Here is an 18,756-nt window from a genome sequence, read left to right as displayed (position 1 = left end):
GTCGCTTGAATCCCCAGGAGCATATGGAAACAAAGGGGCAACAAAGAACAGCAGTGCCTGTCTTATTACAGGAAATAAAATAGTCATTTAAAACAGAACTTCAACCAGAGTGAGTAGTCCAGCAGCATATACCCTCTCAACATTAAGTCACAGGGCAGTCAGTGCCTTAAACAACATAGGACCACTTGAGACACTTGAAACATTTTTATCATATTTTCAAGTTTTTCTTTAAGAAGATTAGTCTATCCACATGATCTGCAGTGAGCACTGATGGGCTTGCTGTGACAATGTCAGCCGCTGTGGAGAATACACTCTCACTAGGGACAGAGGTCCCAGGCTCAGCCAGGTAGCTGTAGAGAATACCCTTAACTAGGGACAGAGGTCCCAGGCTCAGCCAGGTAGCTGTAGAGAATACCCTTAACTAGGGACAGGGGTCCCAGGCTCAGCCAGGTAGCTGTAGAGTATACCCTTAACTAGGGACAGGGGTCCCAGGCTCAGCCAGGTAGCTGTAGAGAATACCCTTAACTAGGGACAGGGGTCCCAGGCTCAGCCAGGTAGCTGTAGAGAATACACTCTCACTAAGGACAGAGGTCCCAGGCTCAGCCAGGTAGCTGTAGAGTATACCCTTAACTAGGGACAGGGGTCCCAGGCTCAGCCAGGTAGCTGTAGAGAATACCCTTACCTAGGGACAGAGGTCCCAGGCTCAGCCAGGTAGCTGTAGAGAATACCCTTAACTAGGGACAGGGGTCCCAGGCTCAGCCAGGTAGCTGTAGAGTATACCCTTAACTAGGGACAGGGGTCCCAGGCTCAGCCAGGTAGCTGTAGAGAATACCCTTAACTAGGGACAGGGGTCCCAGGCTCAGCCAGGTATCTGTAGAGAATACCCTTAACTAGGGACAGGGGTCCCAGGCTCAGCCAGGTAGCTGTAGAGTATACCCTTAACTAGGGACAGGGGTCCCAGGCTCAGCCAGGTAGCTGTAGAGAATACCCTTAACTAGGGACAGGGGTCCCAGGCTCAGCCAGGTAGCTGTAGAGAATACCCTTAACTAGGGACAGAGGTCCCAGGCTCAGCCAGGTAGCTGTAGAGTATAGCCTTAACTAGGGACAGGGGTCCCAGGCTCAGCCATGTAGCTGTAGAGAATACCCTTAACTAGGGACAGAGGTCCCAGGCTCAGCCAGGTAGCTGTAGAGAATACACTCTCACTAGGGACAGAGGTTCCAGGCTCAACCAGGTAGCTGTAGAGAATACCCTTAACTAGGGACAGAGGTCCCAGGCTCAGCCAGGTAGCTGTAGAGAATACACTCTCACTAGGGACAGAGGTTCCAGGCTCAACCAGGTAGCTGTAGAGAATACCCTTAAATAGGGACAGAGGTTCCAGGCTCAACCAGGTAGCTGTAGAGAATACCCTTAAATAGGGACAGAGGTCCCAGGCACAGCCAGGTAGCTGTGACAATGTCAGCCGCTGTAGAGAATACCCTCTCACTAGCGACAGAGGTCCCAGGCTCAACCAGGTAGCACCTAGCTAACATGGCAACATGAGGGTATATTAACTATTTGGTCTTCCACCAAGTAAGTGGATCAGCATCCAGTGGAATTACAGTCCACTTCACTGTATGAGGTCACCTCCTCCTCCATGACCTTGACCTTTGACTTGGTTCCCTGCTCCTGGGTCGTGAACAACTCCCCAAAAAGCTAAGTCATGGCAGACTTAATTTCTGGAGGAGAACCCCTGTCGCCTGCCGTCTCTGGAGAGGGGTTGGCTCCTGTGGTATCTATGGCTTAGCACTGCAGAATTAAATTAGATGAAAATTACTATCTCTGAAGTGGCTTTAAAAACATGATTTATTGTTGGAAATATATATCAGGCACTTTTATGACAATTATAATTATTACTTCATAATTAATTGTTAAATCAATAATTCATAAAATAACAAATGTCACATTAACAAAATGAATACAATACCTGTTGTATATTGGTCACAGTCTCTGCTATGAGTTCATTGTAGACTGTCAGACGAGCAGCAGCATCCAGGTGCAGCAGGGACTTGAACCGGGGGTCCGAGGCGGTGCTCTTGTGTCAGAAGTCTTGGACACCAGGGTCAGCATATCTAGGCTCCAGATGAACTCCGTCCTGACACCCCTTACCACGGGTTCATCTTCATCAGATGCCACCATTGATTTCAGGATCATTTCACCCCCAGTAGAAATATATGAGATGAGCAATGCAGATATGCTTTTTATCTCCCACTCTTCTGTCGTTCTGCCCCCTGAACAAGACAGTTAACCCACTGTTCCTGGGCCGTCATTGAAAATAGGAATTTTTTCTTAACTGACTTGCCTAGTTAAATAAAGGTACAAATTTAAAATTAAAATAAATAAATAGGCAGGACCATGGAAACTGATGGAATGTTCTCGGTGCATATCAGTGTTGTGACTGTTTTGAGAGGTTTCCACACTTTGATAACTTCCTCTGCTCGTCTCATGTCATTTTCAGACAAAGACACGACATCTTTGCCATTCTTCCTCACAGCTTGATCAGTCAGTGTCGAATACACTGCAACTTTCTGCTCAAGGTATCTCTCAGCCATGTCATGGCTTGAATTCCATCTGGTAGAGACATCTTGGATTAGTTTGTGGTTTGGCAGCTCCAGCATCTCCTGTTTTGTCTTGAAAACATGTGCAACAGTTGTGGTTTTATAAAAGAAGGATAACACCTTCCTGATGTTTGCTAGGAGGCGAGAGATTGGATTCGCTGACATTGCTTTTTGAAACGCTAGATGAATAACGTGAGCAAAGCATCCTATCTGTGGCCCCCATCTAGCTAGTGCAACTGCATTTACAATATTTCTAGTGTTGTCAGTGGTCACAGTAATCGTTACATCATCCCTCTCCAACTTCCACACTGCCACTACTTCCCATAGCTCCTCCCCCAGGTTTACACTGGTGTGACGACTCTCAAGGACATGGCTTTTAATCTCCCACTCTGCCGTTATGGAATGAGCCATTACAGTAAGGTAGCTCTCTGTAGGTAGTAGCTCTGTAGGTAGCTCTCTGTAGGTAGTAGCTCTCTGTAGGTAGCTCTCTGTAGGTAGTAGCTCTGTAGGTAGCTCTCTGTAGGTAGTAGCTCTGTAGGTAGCTCTCTGTAGGTAGTAGCTCTCTGTAGGTAGCTCTCTGTAGGTAGTAGCTCTGTAGGTAGCTCTCTGTAGGTAGTAGTTCTGTAGGTAGCTCTCTGTAGGTAGTAGCTCTGTAGGTAGCTCTCTGTAGGTAGTAGCTCTGTAGGTAGCTCTCTGTAGGTAGTAGCTCTGTAGGTAGCTCTCTGTAGGTAGTAGCTCTCTGTAGGTAGCTCTCTGTAGGTAGCTCTCTGTAGGTAGTAGCTCTCTGTAGGTAGTAGCTCTGTAGGTAGCTCTCTGTAGGTAGTAGCTCTCTGTAGGTAGCTCTCTGTAGGTAGTAGCTCTCGGTAGGTAGCTCTCTGTAGGTAGTAGCTCTGTAGGTAGCTCTCTGTAGGTAGTAGCTCTGTAGGTAGCTTTCTGTAGGTAGTAGCTCTCTGTAGGTAGTAGCTCTCTGTAGGTAGTAGCTCTGTAGGTAGCTCTCTGTAGCTCTAGACGTCCGACTGCCTGTTGTTAGGAGCAACAGACAGCGTTTCTGACAACTCGCTCTCAAGTAGTTCTTTTGTATATTTGTTTTCTTTTTGTATAAGGCAGGTATTAATGTCTGGGCAAAAGTTGCTTAAAGACAGATGTATTACTATGTGAATATGTTTCCCAGGTTAATTTATATGCCATTGGTTTACACAATAATAGATACTTTTTTCCTTCCTAGTTATAATATATGATTAATGTATTGTTCGGTTCACAGTGCGTACCAAACCGTGCACCGTGGATCCTGTACCAAACCGTGCACCGTGGATCCTGTACCGAACAGTTAAATACGAATACATTAATACATTAAAATCTTTATAAAGATCTGTACAAATTATACATTTTTGATGTCAAAATTTACAAAAAGTTTTTTTCAATACAGTAATATGAGATCTGTGTTTAAAACATTTACATGTCAGTAATTTAGCAGATGCTCTTATCCAAAGTGAATTACAGTCAGTACATTCATCATAAGATAGCTAGGTGAGACAACCACATATCACAGTCATAGTCAGTACATTCGCCATAAGATAGCTAGGTGAGACAACCACATATCACAGTCATAGTCAGTACATTCGCCATAAGATAGCTAGGTGAGACAACCACATATCATAGTCATAGTCAGTACATTCGCCATAAGATAGCTAGGTGAGACAACCACATATCACAGTCAAATACACAGGATATGATCATTCCATTCCAGCTATACCAGGGTTATCACACTCAATCCATGGAGGGCCTAGTCTGATGGTTTTTGCTCCTCTGGAGATACAACTCACCACTATAACTGTTCCTCTGTCTGGAGATACAACTCACCACTAGAACTGTTCCTCTGGAGATACAACTCACCACTAGAACTGTTCCTCTGGAGATACAACTCACCACTAGAACTGTTCCTCTGTCTGGAGATACAACTCACCACTATAACTGTTCCTTTGGAGATACAACTCACCACTAGAACTGTTCCTCTGGAGATACAACTCACCACTAGAACTGTTCCTTTGGAGATACAACTCACCACTAGAACTGTTCCTCTGGAGATACAACTCACCACTAGAACTGTTCCTCTGGAGATACAACTCACCACTAGAACTGTTCCTCTGTCTGGAGATACAACTCACCACTAGAACTGTTCCTCTGGAGATACAACTCAACACTAGAACTGTTCCCCTGTCTGGAGATCCAACTCAACACTAGAACTGTTCCTCTGGAGACACAACTCACCACTATATCTGTTCCTCTGGAGATACAACTCACCACTAGAACTGTTCCTCTGGAGATACAACTCACCACTAGAACTGTTCCCCTGGAGACACAACTCACCACTAGAACTGTTCCTCTGGAGATAAAACTCACCACTAGAACTGTTCTTCTTCTGTATTTTATTTTAAATGTAAAATATTTCATTATTAGTAACCCCTCCACCACCCTCTTCTTCAGAGGACAAATATCTTCTGTTGTTTTAAAGCTTTTTTGCTTTTTAGCTTTTTTGCTCATTTTATACATTTACATATACAAATATACATTTCACATACATGGTACTTTTGTATAAAGCAGTCATCTAACAATAGTACATTACCAAACGTAAACTCTTTAGTCCCGCCACTCAGCCACTCTCAGCCCATCCCACCTATCACCATAGACCTCAGCTATTTAATCCCAACCCTCAGCCACTCTCATCCAATCACACGAATCACCATAGAACCTCAGCTCTTTAATCCCAACCCCCAGCCACTCTCAGCCAATCCCACCAATCACCATAGACCTCAGCTCTTTAATCCCACCCCCAGCCACTCTCAGCCAATCCGACCAATCACCATAGACCTCAGCTCTTTAATCCCAACCCCCAGCCACTCTCAGCTCATCCCAACAATCACCATAGACCTCAGCTCTTTAATCCCAACTCTCGGCCACTCTCAGCTCATCCCACCAATCACCATAGACCTCAGCTCTTTAATCCCAACCCCAGCCAATCTCAGCCCATCCCACCAATCACTATAGACCTCAGCTCTTTAATCCCAACCCCCAGCCACTCTCAGCCCATCCCACCAATCACCATAGACCTGAGCTCTTTAATCCCAACCCTCAGCCACTCTCAGCCAATCCCACCAATCACCATAGACCTCACCTCTTTAGTCCCAACCCCCAGCCACTCTCAGCCATCCCACCTATCACCATAGAGCTCAGCTCTTTAATCCCACCAATCACCATAGACCTCAGCTCTTTAATCCCTCCCCTCAGCCACTCTCAGCCCATCCCACCTATCACCATAGACCTCAGCTCTTTAATCCCACAAATCAACATAGACCTCAGCTCTTTAATCCCTCCCCTCAGCCACTCTCAGCCCATCCCACCTATCACCATAGACCTCATCTCTTTAATCCCAACCCTCAGCCACTCTCAGCTAATCCCACCAATCACCATAGACCTCAGCTCTTTAATCCCAACCCTCAACCCATCCCACCAATCACCATAGACCTCAGCTCTTTAATCCCAACCCTCAGCCACTCTCAGCCAATCCCACCAATCACCATAGACCTCAGCTCTTTAATACCAACCCTCAGCCACTCTCAGCCCATCCCAACAATCACCATAGACCTCATCTCTTTAATCCCAACCCTCAGCCACTCTCAGCCCATCCCACCAATCACCATAGACTTTAGCTCTTTAATCCCAACCCTCAGCCACTCTCAGCCAATCCCACCAATCACCATAGACCTCAGCTCTTTAATACCAACCCTCAGCCACTCTCAGCCCATCCCACAAATCACCATAGACCTCAGCTCTTTAATCCCAACCCTCAGCCACTCTCAGCCAATCCCACCAATCACCATAGACCTCAGCTCTTTAATCCCAACCCCCAGCCACTCTCACCCCATCCCACCTATCACCATAGACCTCAACTCTTTAATCCCAACCCCCAGCCACTCTCAGCCCATCCCACCAATCACCATAAACCTCAGCTCTTTAATCCCACCAATCACCATAGACCTCAGCTCTTTAATCCCAACCCCCAGCCACTCTCAGCCAATCCCACCAATCACCAGAGACCTCAGCTCTTTAATCCCACCAATCACCATAGACCTCAGCTCTTGAATCCCTCCCCTCAGCCACTCTCAGCCCATCCCACCTATCACCATAGACCTCAACTCTTTAATCCCACCAATCACCATAGACCTCAGCTCTTTAATCCCTCCCCTCAGCCACTCTCAACCCATCCCACCTATCACCATAGACCTCAGCTCTTTAATCCCACCTATCACCACAGACCTCAGCTCTTTAATCCCACCAATCACCATAGACCTCAGCTCTTTAATCCCTCCCCTCAGCCACTCTCAGCCCATCCCACCTATCACCACAGACCTCAGCTCTTTAATCCCACCAATCACCATAGACCTCAGCTCTTTAATCCCACCAATCACCATAGACCACCCACCTTCTGTCATGTTTTACAACATGTTTTAATCTTTCTAATCGTATTATATCCACAGATTGTGAGCTGAAGATGAACACCTTTCCTGTGATTATTATTGTATTATTTAGTGACTGACTATGGCTTTCCAAATCGCCCAACACTGCTATTTTTAAGGTTAATATTAAGTGCATGTTATGGTGAACAGAAACCAGCTACACAGGGGAAATACCAGAATAAATATTCTATTGATTCTGTCAGAGCTGAGATTGTTGTATGCCCCAGATATATAGATTCTGATGGTGGCAAGAATTTTATATAAGAATTTAAATTGAAACTGAAACTCAAACTTGTTGAATCAAGTGTAGTTTTTTTCACATCAAAAATCTCATCCCATTTATTTTGCAAACTTATAAAAACTGGTACATTTTTCTATTTACGCCAGTACCTTTCATATGTGTTATCATACATTAAGTGTTCATTATTATTACAAGGCTCAAGACAAATAAATGTCCCCCTGTCACGTTCTGACCTTTATTTCCTTTGTTTTGTCTTTATTTAGTATGGTCAGGGCGTGAGTTAGGGTGGGCAGTCTATGTGTGTTTTTCTATCTTGGGGTTTTGAGTTCAGCCTCGTATGGTTCTCAATCAGAGGCAGGTGTCGTTAGTTGCCTGGGTTTCACTTTTGAGTTGTGGGTGTTTGTTTCCGTGTGAGTGTTTTGGCCACACGTTACTGTTTCGGTTTTCGTTTTTGTTCACATGGTTTATTGTTTTGTATTGCAGTGTTCAGTTCGTTTCTATTAAATATCATCACGGACACTCACCACGCTGCGCTTTGGTCCGATCCTTCTTCCACCTCTGAATGCCGTTTCACCCCCACTGCCACCACTATCTTCTACTGTAATCATCTTATAAAGTCATTCATAGTGTTAGAAATAGACTACTGAGGTATTCAAGAAATAAGTAGTTTCATCTAACACGTCCAAGCAGGAATAGATGATTGAGGATATTTTGATGTGCAGCCTAATCCAGTGATTGACATGAATTTTGGGTTGATATTTAGATTACAGGGTGACTATATGTGACTTGTTTCAGGATACCAGGCATATGGCACATGTTAAACCTACACAGGAGAGGTATTTGAACGTAAACACTTATTTTTTTATATCAAAATAATTTTTGGGGTCAGAAATGCCTTCTGGAACATTTGAACTTTCATGTGCCTTAATTAATAACAAGCATGTCATCTGTAAATACGATGAAACATTTAAAATTACGTGCCAAGTTGGTTTAGCCAAGGAAAAAGACCGTAAACTTCCCTCTAGCCATGATTAGCTGAGATAATGGTTGGTTGGGATATGCTGAGAGATGAGTAACATGAGCTGCTCAGTATGTGTAGGTAATCTCTTTTTTTAATCTCTCTTTTCAACAAAATCATGTAGTAGAACTGCAAAAGTGTTGCTAATGTTCTCCACTTTCTGGAGGATAATCGTGCCATGCTGATTCTATCTGACTCTGAAAATGAATCAGGCGATGAGAAAATTCAAGATTTAGGTAATAACATTTTCATTAAACCAGACATCGTAGTTTTCTGATGACAGCGATGGGGGAGAAATGGCGATCAACAGTGTTCTTGTCACAGAAGAATTTGACCGAGTTTTGAAATCAGTGGAATACCCAGTGGAAGCAGAGTATGAAAGCTAAGAATATGGAGAGAATTCTGACGTTTGATTTCAAATATGCGGAGGGAGTCGAAAAGAGAACACAGAAGGATGTTGTATAAAACACCTGTCTCTGGATTACATCTTCAAACTAAGGGCTAACATGGCATCCGTGACAGAGAGGGAGGAGCATTCATCTATGTACATGGGTAAGAGTCTAGCTAGCTACATTTTTACTTATATTACATTTCTAATTTTGTCAGAAACTAATTTTCATTGCAAGTTTAAGTGTACTGTTAGCTAGCTAGCTAACGTTAGCTGGCTCGCTAGCTAGCTAACGTTACGTGTATGATCTGTGTAGTAATATTATTAATATCTCAGAAAGCCATTTCTATTGCTAGTTGCTAATTGCTAGTTATAGCCTAATGTTAGCTAGCTAGCTAACATTGAACCTAGTTGGTTAGCTTTAGCTTCATGCATGCATGGTGATAACATTATGAGTTGGGATTATGGTTCATTGTTTAGCTAGCTAGCTACATGTAAAAACAAAATAGACTCCACCATGCAAGTAACCATTTACACCTTCTGTATCCTGTGTATGTAACAAATACTCTTTTATTTTCTTTGATATAGTGTGTGTTTATCAGAGACGGTAATGGGAAGAACAGCATGACCTGCACCATTGTCAAATTAGGATATAAAGTTAGGCCAACGAGACAGTGTCCAAGTTCAAAACTTCTCAGAATGCCCTGCTTTTATTTCATCACACTCACAACCTGAAGCAATTTTCTGTAATTAGCCCGCCATTAACTTGTAAATAATTATCTTGTTGTGAGTTTATTTTCCTGTAATAATGAATACAAATTAGCTAAAGTTAAGATGTTGTCAGCTATTATATGGTAACTATTTGTAACGTTAGCTAGCCAGCCAAAAAGGTTAAATGTTTTTAATTTATTTTATTTAACTTTATTTAAGATATTTTTTTGTACGATTTTTGTGCAATTTCTCTGTTATACTACTCTGTAACGAGCCTTTGGCTGATCAGTGGGCAACGGCCGGCCCCCTTACCAAAATGGACCAGACCATTTTTTCTGAAAGGCAAAGAAAGCCTGCTGCTGTGATGATCGAGCCGCTCTCATCTCCCCGTTGTGCTCGAGTGTTCTGATCATATAACATTTCAAAATACAATTAAGGGAAAAACACAGCTTTGGGAGACTCTTCCCTTTGTCCCTGTCGAAGAGAGGAGGGTCTCAGCTTTCTGTAGGTATAATTTGTATTTTTCAACTCTCAACAGCAACTATTTTACAACCAGGATATTTTATGTGGCTTTGAGATATAGAGTGGGGCGTGTGAGAAATGCACTCCGGTCTTTGACAGGGCATAGGCCTATAGGTCTCAAGGGTCGTATCCTACAACTGCATTTTTTTTAGACCATTAAAAGACCTAGATGTAATTTCAGAAAATGTCCTTAATATAGCTACAGTAATACAGTGTAATGATAGTGTTTCACAACATTCTTTCCCAGACTTCTTATTGGGCCCACACAAAATTGCATTTTAATAGTCCAGCATTCTTATTGGTCAACAAAACACAGGTTGTCTCTTGTTGTCGAATTGACTGTGGCCAGCAAATCTCTTGTTGCCAATACAACAAATTTGACAACAAGAGATTTGTTGGCTGCAGTCAATTTGACAACAAGAGAAGCAGTGGGTATTATATTTAGAGTTTGCTAGTTAATGTGTGTTGTATTTACACTTCATCAGGTGTTGAACCACAAAGTAATTAGCCTATGATATTAGTTAGTGTACATAAAGATGTACAGTATGTCATTAATACATTTTAACTGTCAAATATGTGACCAACTGGCTTTATTTTTAAGTAAAACAATTTGAAATAGTGTTTTTACATTGGATAAAAGTAGAGACAGAGCTTGAAAAAGGTATATAATACACTACAGTTGAGGAACAATGGGAAAGTCATTCTGTTATGAAAGTTGATCAACTTGTAACCCCACGTTTTGGTACACCTACAGGAGGGCTCCTCTCTGTCTACACCCATTCAGCATTGTTCTTAAACCTTAGCCCCACCCATCTCTTTAAGGATTCACGTGAGGCCATGTGCCAAACAGAGTGAGTACGGTAGTGTACTAAACAGAGTGAGTACAGTAGTGTGCTAAACAGAGTGAGTACAGTAGTGTGTTAAACAGAGTGAGTACAGTAGTGTACTAAACAGAGTGAGTACAGTAGTGTACTAAACAGAGTGAGTACAGTAGTGTACTAAACAGAGTGAATACGGTAGTGTACTAAACAGAGTAAGTACGGTAGTGTACTAAACAGAGTGAGTACGGTAGTGTACTAAACAGAGTGAGTACGGTAGTGTACTAAACAACCAAACATTTCATGACTAAAGGCTGGTTTATACAACGTCTATTGACATGTCTGGAGACAGTTGTCACGGTGACATCCTGAACATTCTATTGTCATCCGACATCAAACTTGTCATTGTTCTATTGTTCTGCCCCTGAACAAGGCAAGTCAGTTATGAACAAGTTCTTACTTACAATGACGGCCGAGGAACAGTGGTTAGAGTGTTGGGCCTGTAACCTAAAGGTTGGTGGATCGAATCCCTGAGCTGACAAGGTCAAAACCTGTTAACTGCCTTTTTCAGGGGCAGAACAACAGATTTTTACCTTGTCAGCTCGGGGACTCGATCCACCAACTTTTCGATTACAGGCCCAACACTCTAACCACTGTTCCTAGGCTAGTTGGGACGCTAGTGATCCACCTCGACAACATCCGCTGAAATTGCAGAGCGCGAAATTCAAAATACAAAAATTGTAATATTAAACATTTATGAAAATACAACTATCTTACATCATTTAAAAGCTTAACTTCTTGTTAACCCAACCGCTTTGTCAGATTTCAAAAAGGCTTTATGGCGAATGCAGACCAAGCGATTATCTGAGGACAGCGCCCCGCATACACCAGCATTAAAAACATTTTCCAAATCAGCAGAGGCGTCACAAAATTCAGAAATAGCAATAAAATAAATCACTTACCCTCGAAGATCTTCCTCTGTTGGAAATCCCAAGGGTCCCAGCTACACAAAAAATGTTTGTTTTGTTTGATAGTCCTTCTTTATATCCCCAAAAAGTCAGTTTAGTTGGCGCGTTTGATTCAGTAATCCACCATTTCCACTCGTTCAACATGCAGACAAAGGAATCCGAAAAGTTACCAACAAACTTCGTCCAAACAAGTCAAACAATGTTTCTAATAAATCCTCACGTACCCTAAAAAGTAAATAAATAATAATATTTAACACATAATGTAGTATGTTGTGGTGGCAGAATCAGAATCCTTTAGGTAACATTGATAAATAAGATGTTTTATTAATTTTCACAAGTATGCTTATGTGGGAAAAGTTCCTTTTCCCATTGGGGAGGGGTTAGGCTTGTCTTCTTATGGGAATGTGTCTAACTATTTATATGTCCCCTCTGAGGTTGCCTTTATCTTGATTTAGTATATGGCCTAGGAGGCTCACTGTCTCCGTGAGCTTGTCCAGGAGGGGTTGTATTTGAGATGAGAGTATCTAAAATGACAATTGATATATACCATTGGATGAGGTAATGTCTTGGTTGTTGTACCAAGAACAAGATAAGAGCTTCGTTTTAGAAGAGCAAACTGAACGATAATTTATAACCAATGCTGTCTGGCTATGTGTGTCTCTGCTATAAAGGATCTCAGTTGCCATTATGTAAGCACTCTCAGAGAATTCATTTATAGACACTGAATTGATCTGAGAGTCACAGGGCTATGGTGAAGCTCATATAATTAAAGATGGACTTTATGATAACTCTGACTTGTGGGTGGTTTGCTCTCTCACGATTTGGTAATACAGGAAATTTCCACGACAATGTTCACGCCCTCATCCACGCGTGCCACGAGACTACAGTCCAAATGAGAGCCACCTTGAACTACAACAACTACTAATTCATTTTTCAAAAAACAAGCCTGAACCCCTTTCTAAAACCTGTTGACATCTAGCGGAAGCCATAGGAACTGCATTCTGGGAGGATTTGCTTTCCTAGCATCCCACCTAGCCCAATTCACAGGCCCATTTCATCTTTTCCATTTGTATATCAAAAAAATACTTTTGTTTGTTGTCAACTAAAAAATGGATCAGCCCATATGGTATTTGCCACAATTACCAGATGGCCAATCCAACCCCTAGTGAATCGTGTGATGCCCTGTATCTACTAATCTTTTTAAACCCTGTTCTAGTTCTAGCTGCCCCACTACATGGAATGATATGGATAAGCTTCCCACATTCTTATGACAATGGACAAAGCTTCCCAAACTCTAACGACAATGGAAAAAGCTTCCCACACGAATGACAATGGACAAAGCTTCCCACACTAACGACAATGGACAAAGCTTCCCACACTCACTCTAATGACAATGGACAAAACTTCCCACACTCTAATGACAATGGACAAAGCTTCCCACACTAACGACAATGGACAAAGCTTCCCACACTCACTCTAATGACAATGGCCAAAACTTCCCACACTCTAATGGCAATGGACAAAGCTTCCCACACTCTAACGACAATGGACAAAACTTCCCACACTCTAATGACAATAGACATAGCTTCCCACACTCTAATGACAATGGACAAAGCTTCCCACACTCTTATGACAATGGACAACGCTTCCCACACTCTAATGAAAATGGACAAAGTTTCCCACACTCTAATGACAATGGCAGAATATGGGGGATTTTTGAACAGAGGTTTTCACTGATCCTTTCAAAATTGGTTGTATTATATATCAATTGAAAGGTAATTTCATGACCATCAGAACCACTTGTCAAACTAAGTTTAAGATGTTTACTATTTAAAGCAATTTATGTACCCTAGAAGTCAATGGGTGCCAATTATTTTGACTTGAACGATCAGAGAAAGTTACCATTGCTGCACACTGCTAACACACATTTTCCAACTCTAGGGACATAGAGCTTAATTTTTTTTTTAACTATGATGAGCCAGACGGCACAAATTTGGGGGTCTGGCTCATTGACTAAAGTGTTATGTGGTATATTGTATCTTCTGATTAGAAATACTAGGGGATTTAAGGGAATGACCCTTAAAGTTCAACGTTATAACTGAGATTTAGAAGTTCAAGGCCAGTCTGCGATAGAAGTGCAGCCTAGATCTCTCTCTGTGTGTGTGTGTGTGTGTGTGTGTGTGTGTGTGTGTGTGTGTGTGTGTGTGTGTGTGTAACATACCTGAGCACACCCGGGGCACTCGTTACCGTTCTCGCAGATCCTGCGGCGTGATTGGATGCCGCCTCCGCAGGGCACTGTGCAGCGTTCCCATGCTGACCATGCCGACCAATAGACATGAGGTGGGCAGGGCAGGTGCTCGTTGCAATACCTGGGAAGGACAAAGACCACAGGGGATGGGGATGTGTGTGTGTGTGTGTGTGTGTGTGTGTGTGTGTGTGTGTGTGTGTGTGTGTGTGTGTGTGTGTGTGTGTGTGTGTGTGTGTGTGTGTGTGTGTGTGTGTGTGTGTGTGTGTGTGTGTGTGTGTGTGTGTGTGTGTGTGTGGTTGTGAACATACACCCACCAGGGTAGTGACAATGGTAAGATACTGCTGCTGTGAATGAAGAAAAGACCACAGGGACAGACCAATGTAAACTCCCGTTTGAACATTTTAACTGACAGAAATATTCCACTTTTATGTCGCCATCAACAGAGAAATATTCCACTTTTATGTCTCCATCAACAGAGAAATATTCCACTTTTATGTCGCTATCAACAGAGAAACATTCCACTTTTATGTTGCTTTCAACAGAGAAATATTCCACTTTTATGTCGCTATCAACAGAGAAATATTCCACTTTTATGTCTCCATCAACAGAGAAATATTCCACTTTTATGTCGCTATCAACAGAGAAATATTCCACTTTTATGTCGCTATCAACAGAGAAATATTCCACTTTTATTTCGCCATCAACAGAGAAATATTCCACTTTTATGTCGACATCAACAGAGAAATATTCCACTTTTATGTCGCTATCAACAAAGAAATATTCCACTTTTATGTCGCTATCAACAGAGAAATATTCCACTTTTATGTCGCTCTCAACAGAGAAATATTCCACTTTTATGTCGCTATCAACAGAGAAATATTCCACTTTTATGTCGCTATCAACAGAGAAATATTCCACTTTTATGTCGCTATCAACAGAGAAATATTCCACTTTTATGTCTCCATCAACAGAGAAATATTCCACTTTTATGTCGCCATCAACAGAGAAATATTCCACTTTTATGTCGCTATCAACAGAGAAATATTCCACTTTTATGTCGCTATCAACAGAGAAATATTCCACTTTTATGTCTCCATCAACAGAGAAATATTCCACTTTTATGTCGCTATCAACAGAGAAATATTCCACTTTTATGTCGCTTTCAACAGAGAAATATTCCACTTTTATGTCGCTATCAACAGAGAAATATTCCACTTTTATGTTGCCATCAACAGAGAAATGACACCCTATGAAGGTAGATTTACAATTGAAATCCCAAAGGCACCATATGTGTGCTCACAAAGTGTGAACATCCTCGGAGATTGATAAATGAAATCCCAAAGGCTGTGAATGCACCATATGTGTGCTCACACAGTGTGAACATCCTCGGAGATTGATAAATGTGTGTAATGTGCATTTATGAAAGCTATATTTTAATTAGTCTTAATGCATATTCCATATATTTTTTTATCTACCAGCTCTCACAGTCTCATGTCAGAATTAAACATCCCATGTTTCTCAAACACCACATTTAGAAGTTGTTCCAAATGCTGGATTCAAACGTACCCTTTGGAATCAGAGGCAGATGCATCCCTGTCCAAAACATCCTAAAACCAACACCTACTTGAAGGTAACAATGCTCACTGTTTCCCCAAGTGGCCTGTTTCCAAGTCATTTATTAATTGATTTTAAGTTAAAGAACAAATTCTTATTTTCAATGACAGCGGGTTAACTGCCTGTTCAGGGGCAGAACGACAGATTTGTACCTTGTCAGCTCGGGGATTTGAACTTGCAAACCTTTCGGTTACTAGTCCAACACTCTAACCACTAGGCTACCCTGCCGCCCCGAATGTCCTCAGGCATGGATGGACGTCGACTACTGACTTGTATCACGGGTGACCTGGCTGCCTTTGCAAGAGCCACAGAGACTCATATGTCATGTTTCATTACATTGTTTACTAGAAAGGGATAACTGTACAGAGCCTTAGGTTAATTACTAAACATGATGCCTAAACATGATGCCTTATTAGAGCCTATAGACGTCATTTCAGACCTCTTACACAAACTATAAATACTAAAAGCAGCAGATATTCACAGTGTTGGCTGAAGCACGAAACACACTGTCAGGGCCTCCGAGTGGAGTAACAATCCAAAGATCACAGTGCTCGACCCAAGTTCCATCGCAGGCGACCCGGGAGACCCTTGAGGCGTTGCCCAATTGGCCCAGCGTCGTCCGGGTTAGAAAAGGGTTTGGGAAGCCCGGGATGTCCTTGTCCCATTACGCTCCAGCGGATTCCTTGTCGCGGGCCATGCACATGCACGCTGACTTCGGCCGCCAGTTGTTTCCTCAGACACATTGCTTCCGGGTGAAGGGAGCAGTGCGGAAAGAAGACATGCGGTTCGGCAGGGCAGGAGGTACAGAGAGAGAGAGAGAAGGAGGTACAGAGATAGAAAGAGAGAGAGAGGTGAGGTACAGAGAGAGAGAGAGAGAGAGAAAGAGAGAGAGAGAGAGAGAGAGAGAGAGAGAGAGAGAGAGAGAGAGAGAGAGAGAGAGAGAGAGAGGGAGAGAGAGAAAGAGAGAGAGACAGAGAGGGGCTGAATGATAGAGGGAGAGAAGCACCGATTGCAAAAGAAAGTGAGAGACAGAACGCGAGGGAGGAAAGGAAGCAAGGGAGGGAGAGAATGGCTGTACATATGACATAGTGCCCATGATAGCGATAGCAGAAAGGTCCCCGCAGAGATCAGAGTGGAGGAGACAGGGCCCCCTGCAGAGATCAAAATGGAGGAGACAGGGTCCCCTGCAGAGATCAGAAGGGACGAGACAGGGCCCCCTGCAGAGATCAGAATGGAGAAGACAGGGCCCCTTGCAGAGATCAGAATGGAGGAGACAGGGCGCCCTGCAGAGATCAGAATGGAGGAGACAGGGGCCCCTGCAGAGATCAGAAGGGAGGAGACAGGGGCCCCTGCAGAGATCAGAAGGGAGGAGACAGGGGCCCCTGCAGAGATCAGAATGGAGGAGACAGGGGCCCCTGCAGAGATCAGAATGGAGGAGACAGGGGCCCCTGCAGAGATCAGAATGGAGAAGACAGGGGCCCCTGCAGAGATCAGAATGGAGGAGACAGGGGCCCCTGCAGAGATCAGAATGGAGGAGACAGGGGCCCCTGCAGAGATCAGAAGGGAGGAGACAGGGGCCCCTGCAGAGATCAGAAGGGAGGAGACAGGGGCCCCTGCAGAGATCAGAAGGGAGGAGACAGGGCGCCCTGCAGAGATCAGAATGGAGGAGACAGGGGCCCCTGCAGAGATCAGAAGGGAGGAGACAGGGGCCCCTGTAGAGATCAGAATGGAGGAGACAGGGGCCCCTGCAGAGATCAGAATGGAGGAGACAGGGTCCCCTGTAGAGATCAGAATGGAGGAGACAGGGGCCCCGGCAGAGATCAGAATGGAGGAGACAGACCCATTGATCTGTAGAGTCCCCTGCTCAGTATAAAAGGAGACAGCCTTAACCAGATCCATAGTAAATAGATTAATAAACTCATCGTCAATCCAGCCATGCAAAAGATTCTGCTCTCAGATTAGATTAGCCTTCGTTTAATGCAACATCCTCCCTGGGCAGGAAGTCAAGAAGAAAATGGTGCTATTTACTGCCCTATATGAGCTGAGTAAGCAGGGGAATACATAAGCTTGAACATTAGCCAGACAGACTTTGGCCCCATTGCATTGACTGGGATAGCAGTTAATGTCAAGAAACCATGGCCAAACTTCTGGAGAGAAAATGGAATGTGTGTGTGTGGCTACTGCATGTGCCTGAGGCCTTTCAATACTGTATCTCTAACCACTCTAACCACTATTTGCACATAACATGACAATTGAAATATCTTTATTCTTTTGGAACATTTGTGAGTGTAATATTTACTATTCATTTGTATTGTTTATTTCACTTTTGTTTATTATCTACATATGTTTCCCATGTGAATAAAGTCCTTAAATTGAAAATGAATGGAGAGAGTTGGATGGATGGAGAGCGAGAGAGAGAGAGACAAAGAGACAGAGAGACAGAGAGACATAGAGAGAGAGAGACAGAGAGACAGAGACAGAGAGACAGAGAGACAGAGAGACAGAGAGAGAAAGAGAGAGACAGACACAGAAAGACAGAGATACAGAGAGAGAGAGAGATAGAGAGAGAGAGAGAGAAAGAGAGAGACAGAGAGACAGAGAGACAGAGAGACAGAGAGAGAGACAGAGAGAGAGAGAGAGAGAGAGAGAGAGAGAGAGAGAGAAAGAAAGAGAGAAAGAGAGAGTCAGAGAGAGAGCGAGAGAGGGGGAGAGAAAGAGAGGGAGAGAAAGAGACAGAGAGACAGAGAGAGAGAGAAAGAGAGAGAGAGAAAGAAAGAAAGAAAGAAAGAAAGAGAGAAAGAAAGAGAGAGAAAGAGAGAGAGAGAGAGAGAGATAACATAACATTTGAAATGTCTCAATTCCTTTCAAGTGTAATGAGTGTGTTTACTGTTAATTTGTTCATGTTTATTTCACTTTTGTTATTTATCTAATTCACTTGCTTTAGCAATGTTAACATATATTTCCCATGCCTATAAAGGCCTTAAATTGAATTGTGAGAGAGAGTGAACAGCGCGCGTGCAGCACCATGAAACCCGTTCTCTTCTCTTGTCTGACAGACCCGTTCTCTTCTCTAAACAGACAGACCCTTCTCTTCTCTAAACAGACAGACCCTTCTCCTC

The 18,756-nt window shown here is 43.2% G+C and overlaps 1 protein-coding gene across 3 annotated transcripts in view; it reads right to left on the bottom strand.

Annotated features, from left to right (window-relative positions):
* LOC135517137 (semaphorin-5A-like) overlaps positions 1 to 18,756 on the bottom strand; it is a 372,787-nt gene that overhangs the window by 73,907 nt on the left and 280,124 nt on the right. For all 3 annotated transcript variants that reach the window (XR_010451994.1, XM_064941174.1, XM_064941175.1), the window contains exon 15: positions 13,997 to 14,144. Coding sequence is in view for 2 of the 3 variants with exons in the window: in XM_064941174.1 (XP_064797246.1) it covers positions 13,997 to 14,144 (148 nt within the window). In the remaining variant the exon portion in view is untranslated. The remainder of the gene's footprint in view (positions 1 to 13,996; positions 14,145 to 18,756) is intronic.

Source organism: Oncorhynchus masou, chromosome 28 (genome assembly GCF_036934945.1).
Source record: "Oncorhynchus masou masou isolate Uvic2021 chromosome 28, UVic_Omas_1.1, whole genome shotgun sequence".
NCBI classification, from domain to species: Eukaryota; Metazoa; Chordata; class Actinopteri; order Salmoniformes; family Salmonidae; genus Oncorhynchus; species Oncorhynchus masou.
This window is presented reverse-complemented; position numbering and strand designations above follow the sequence as displayed.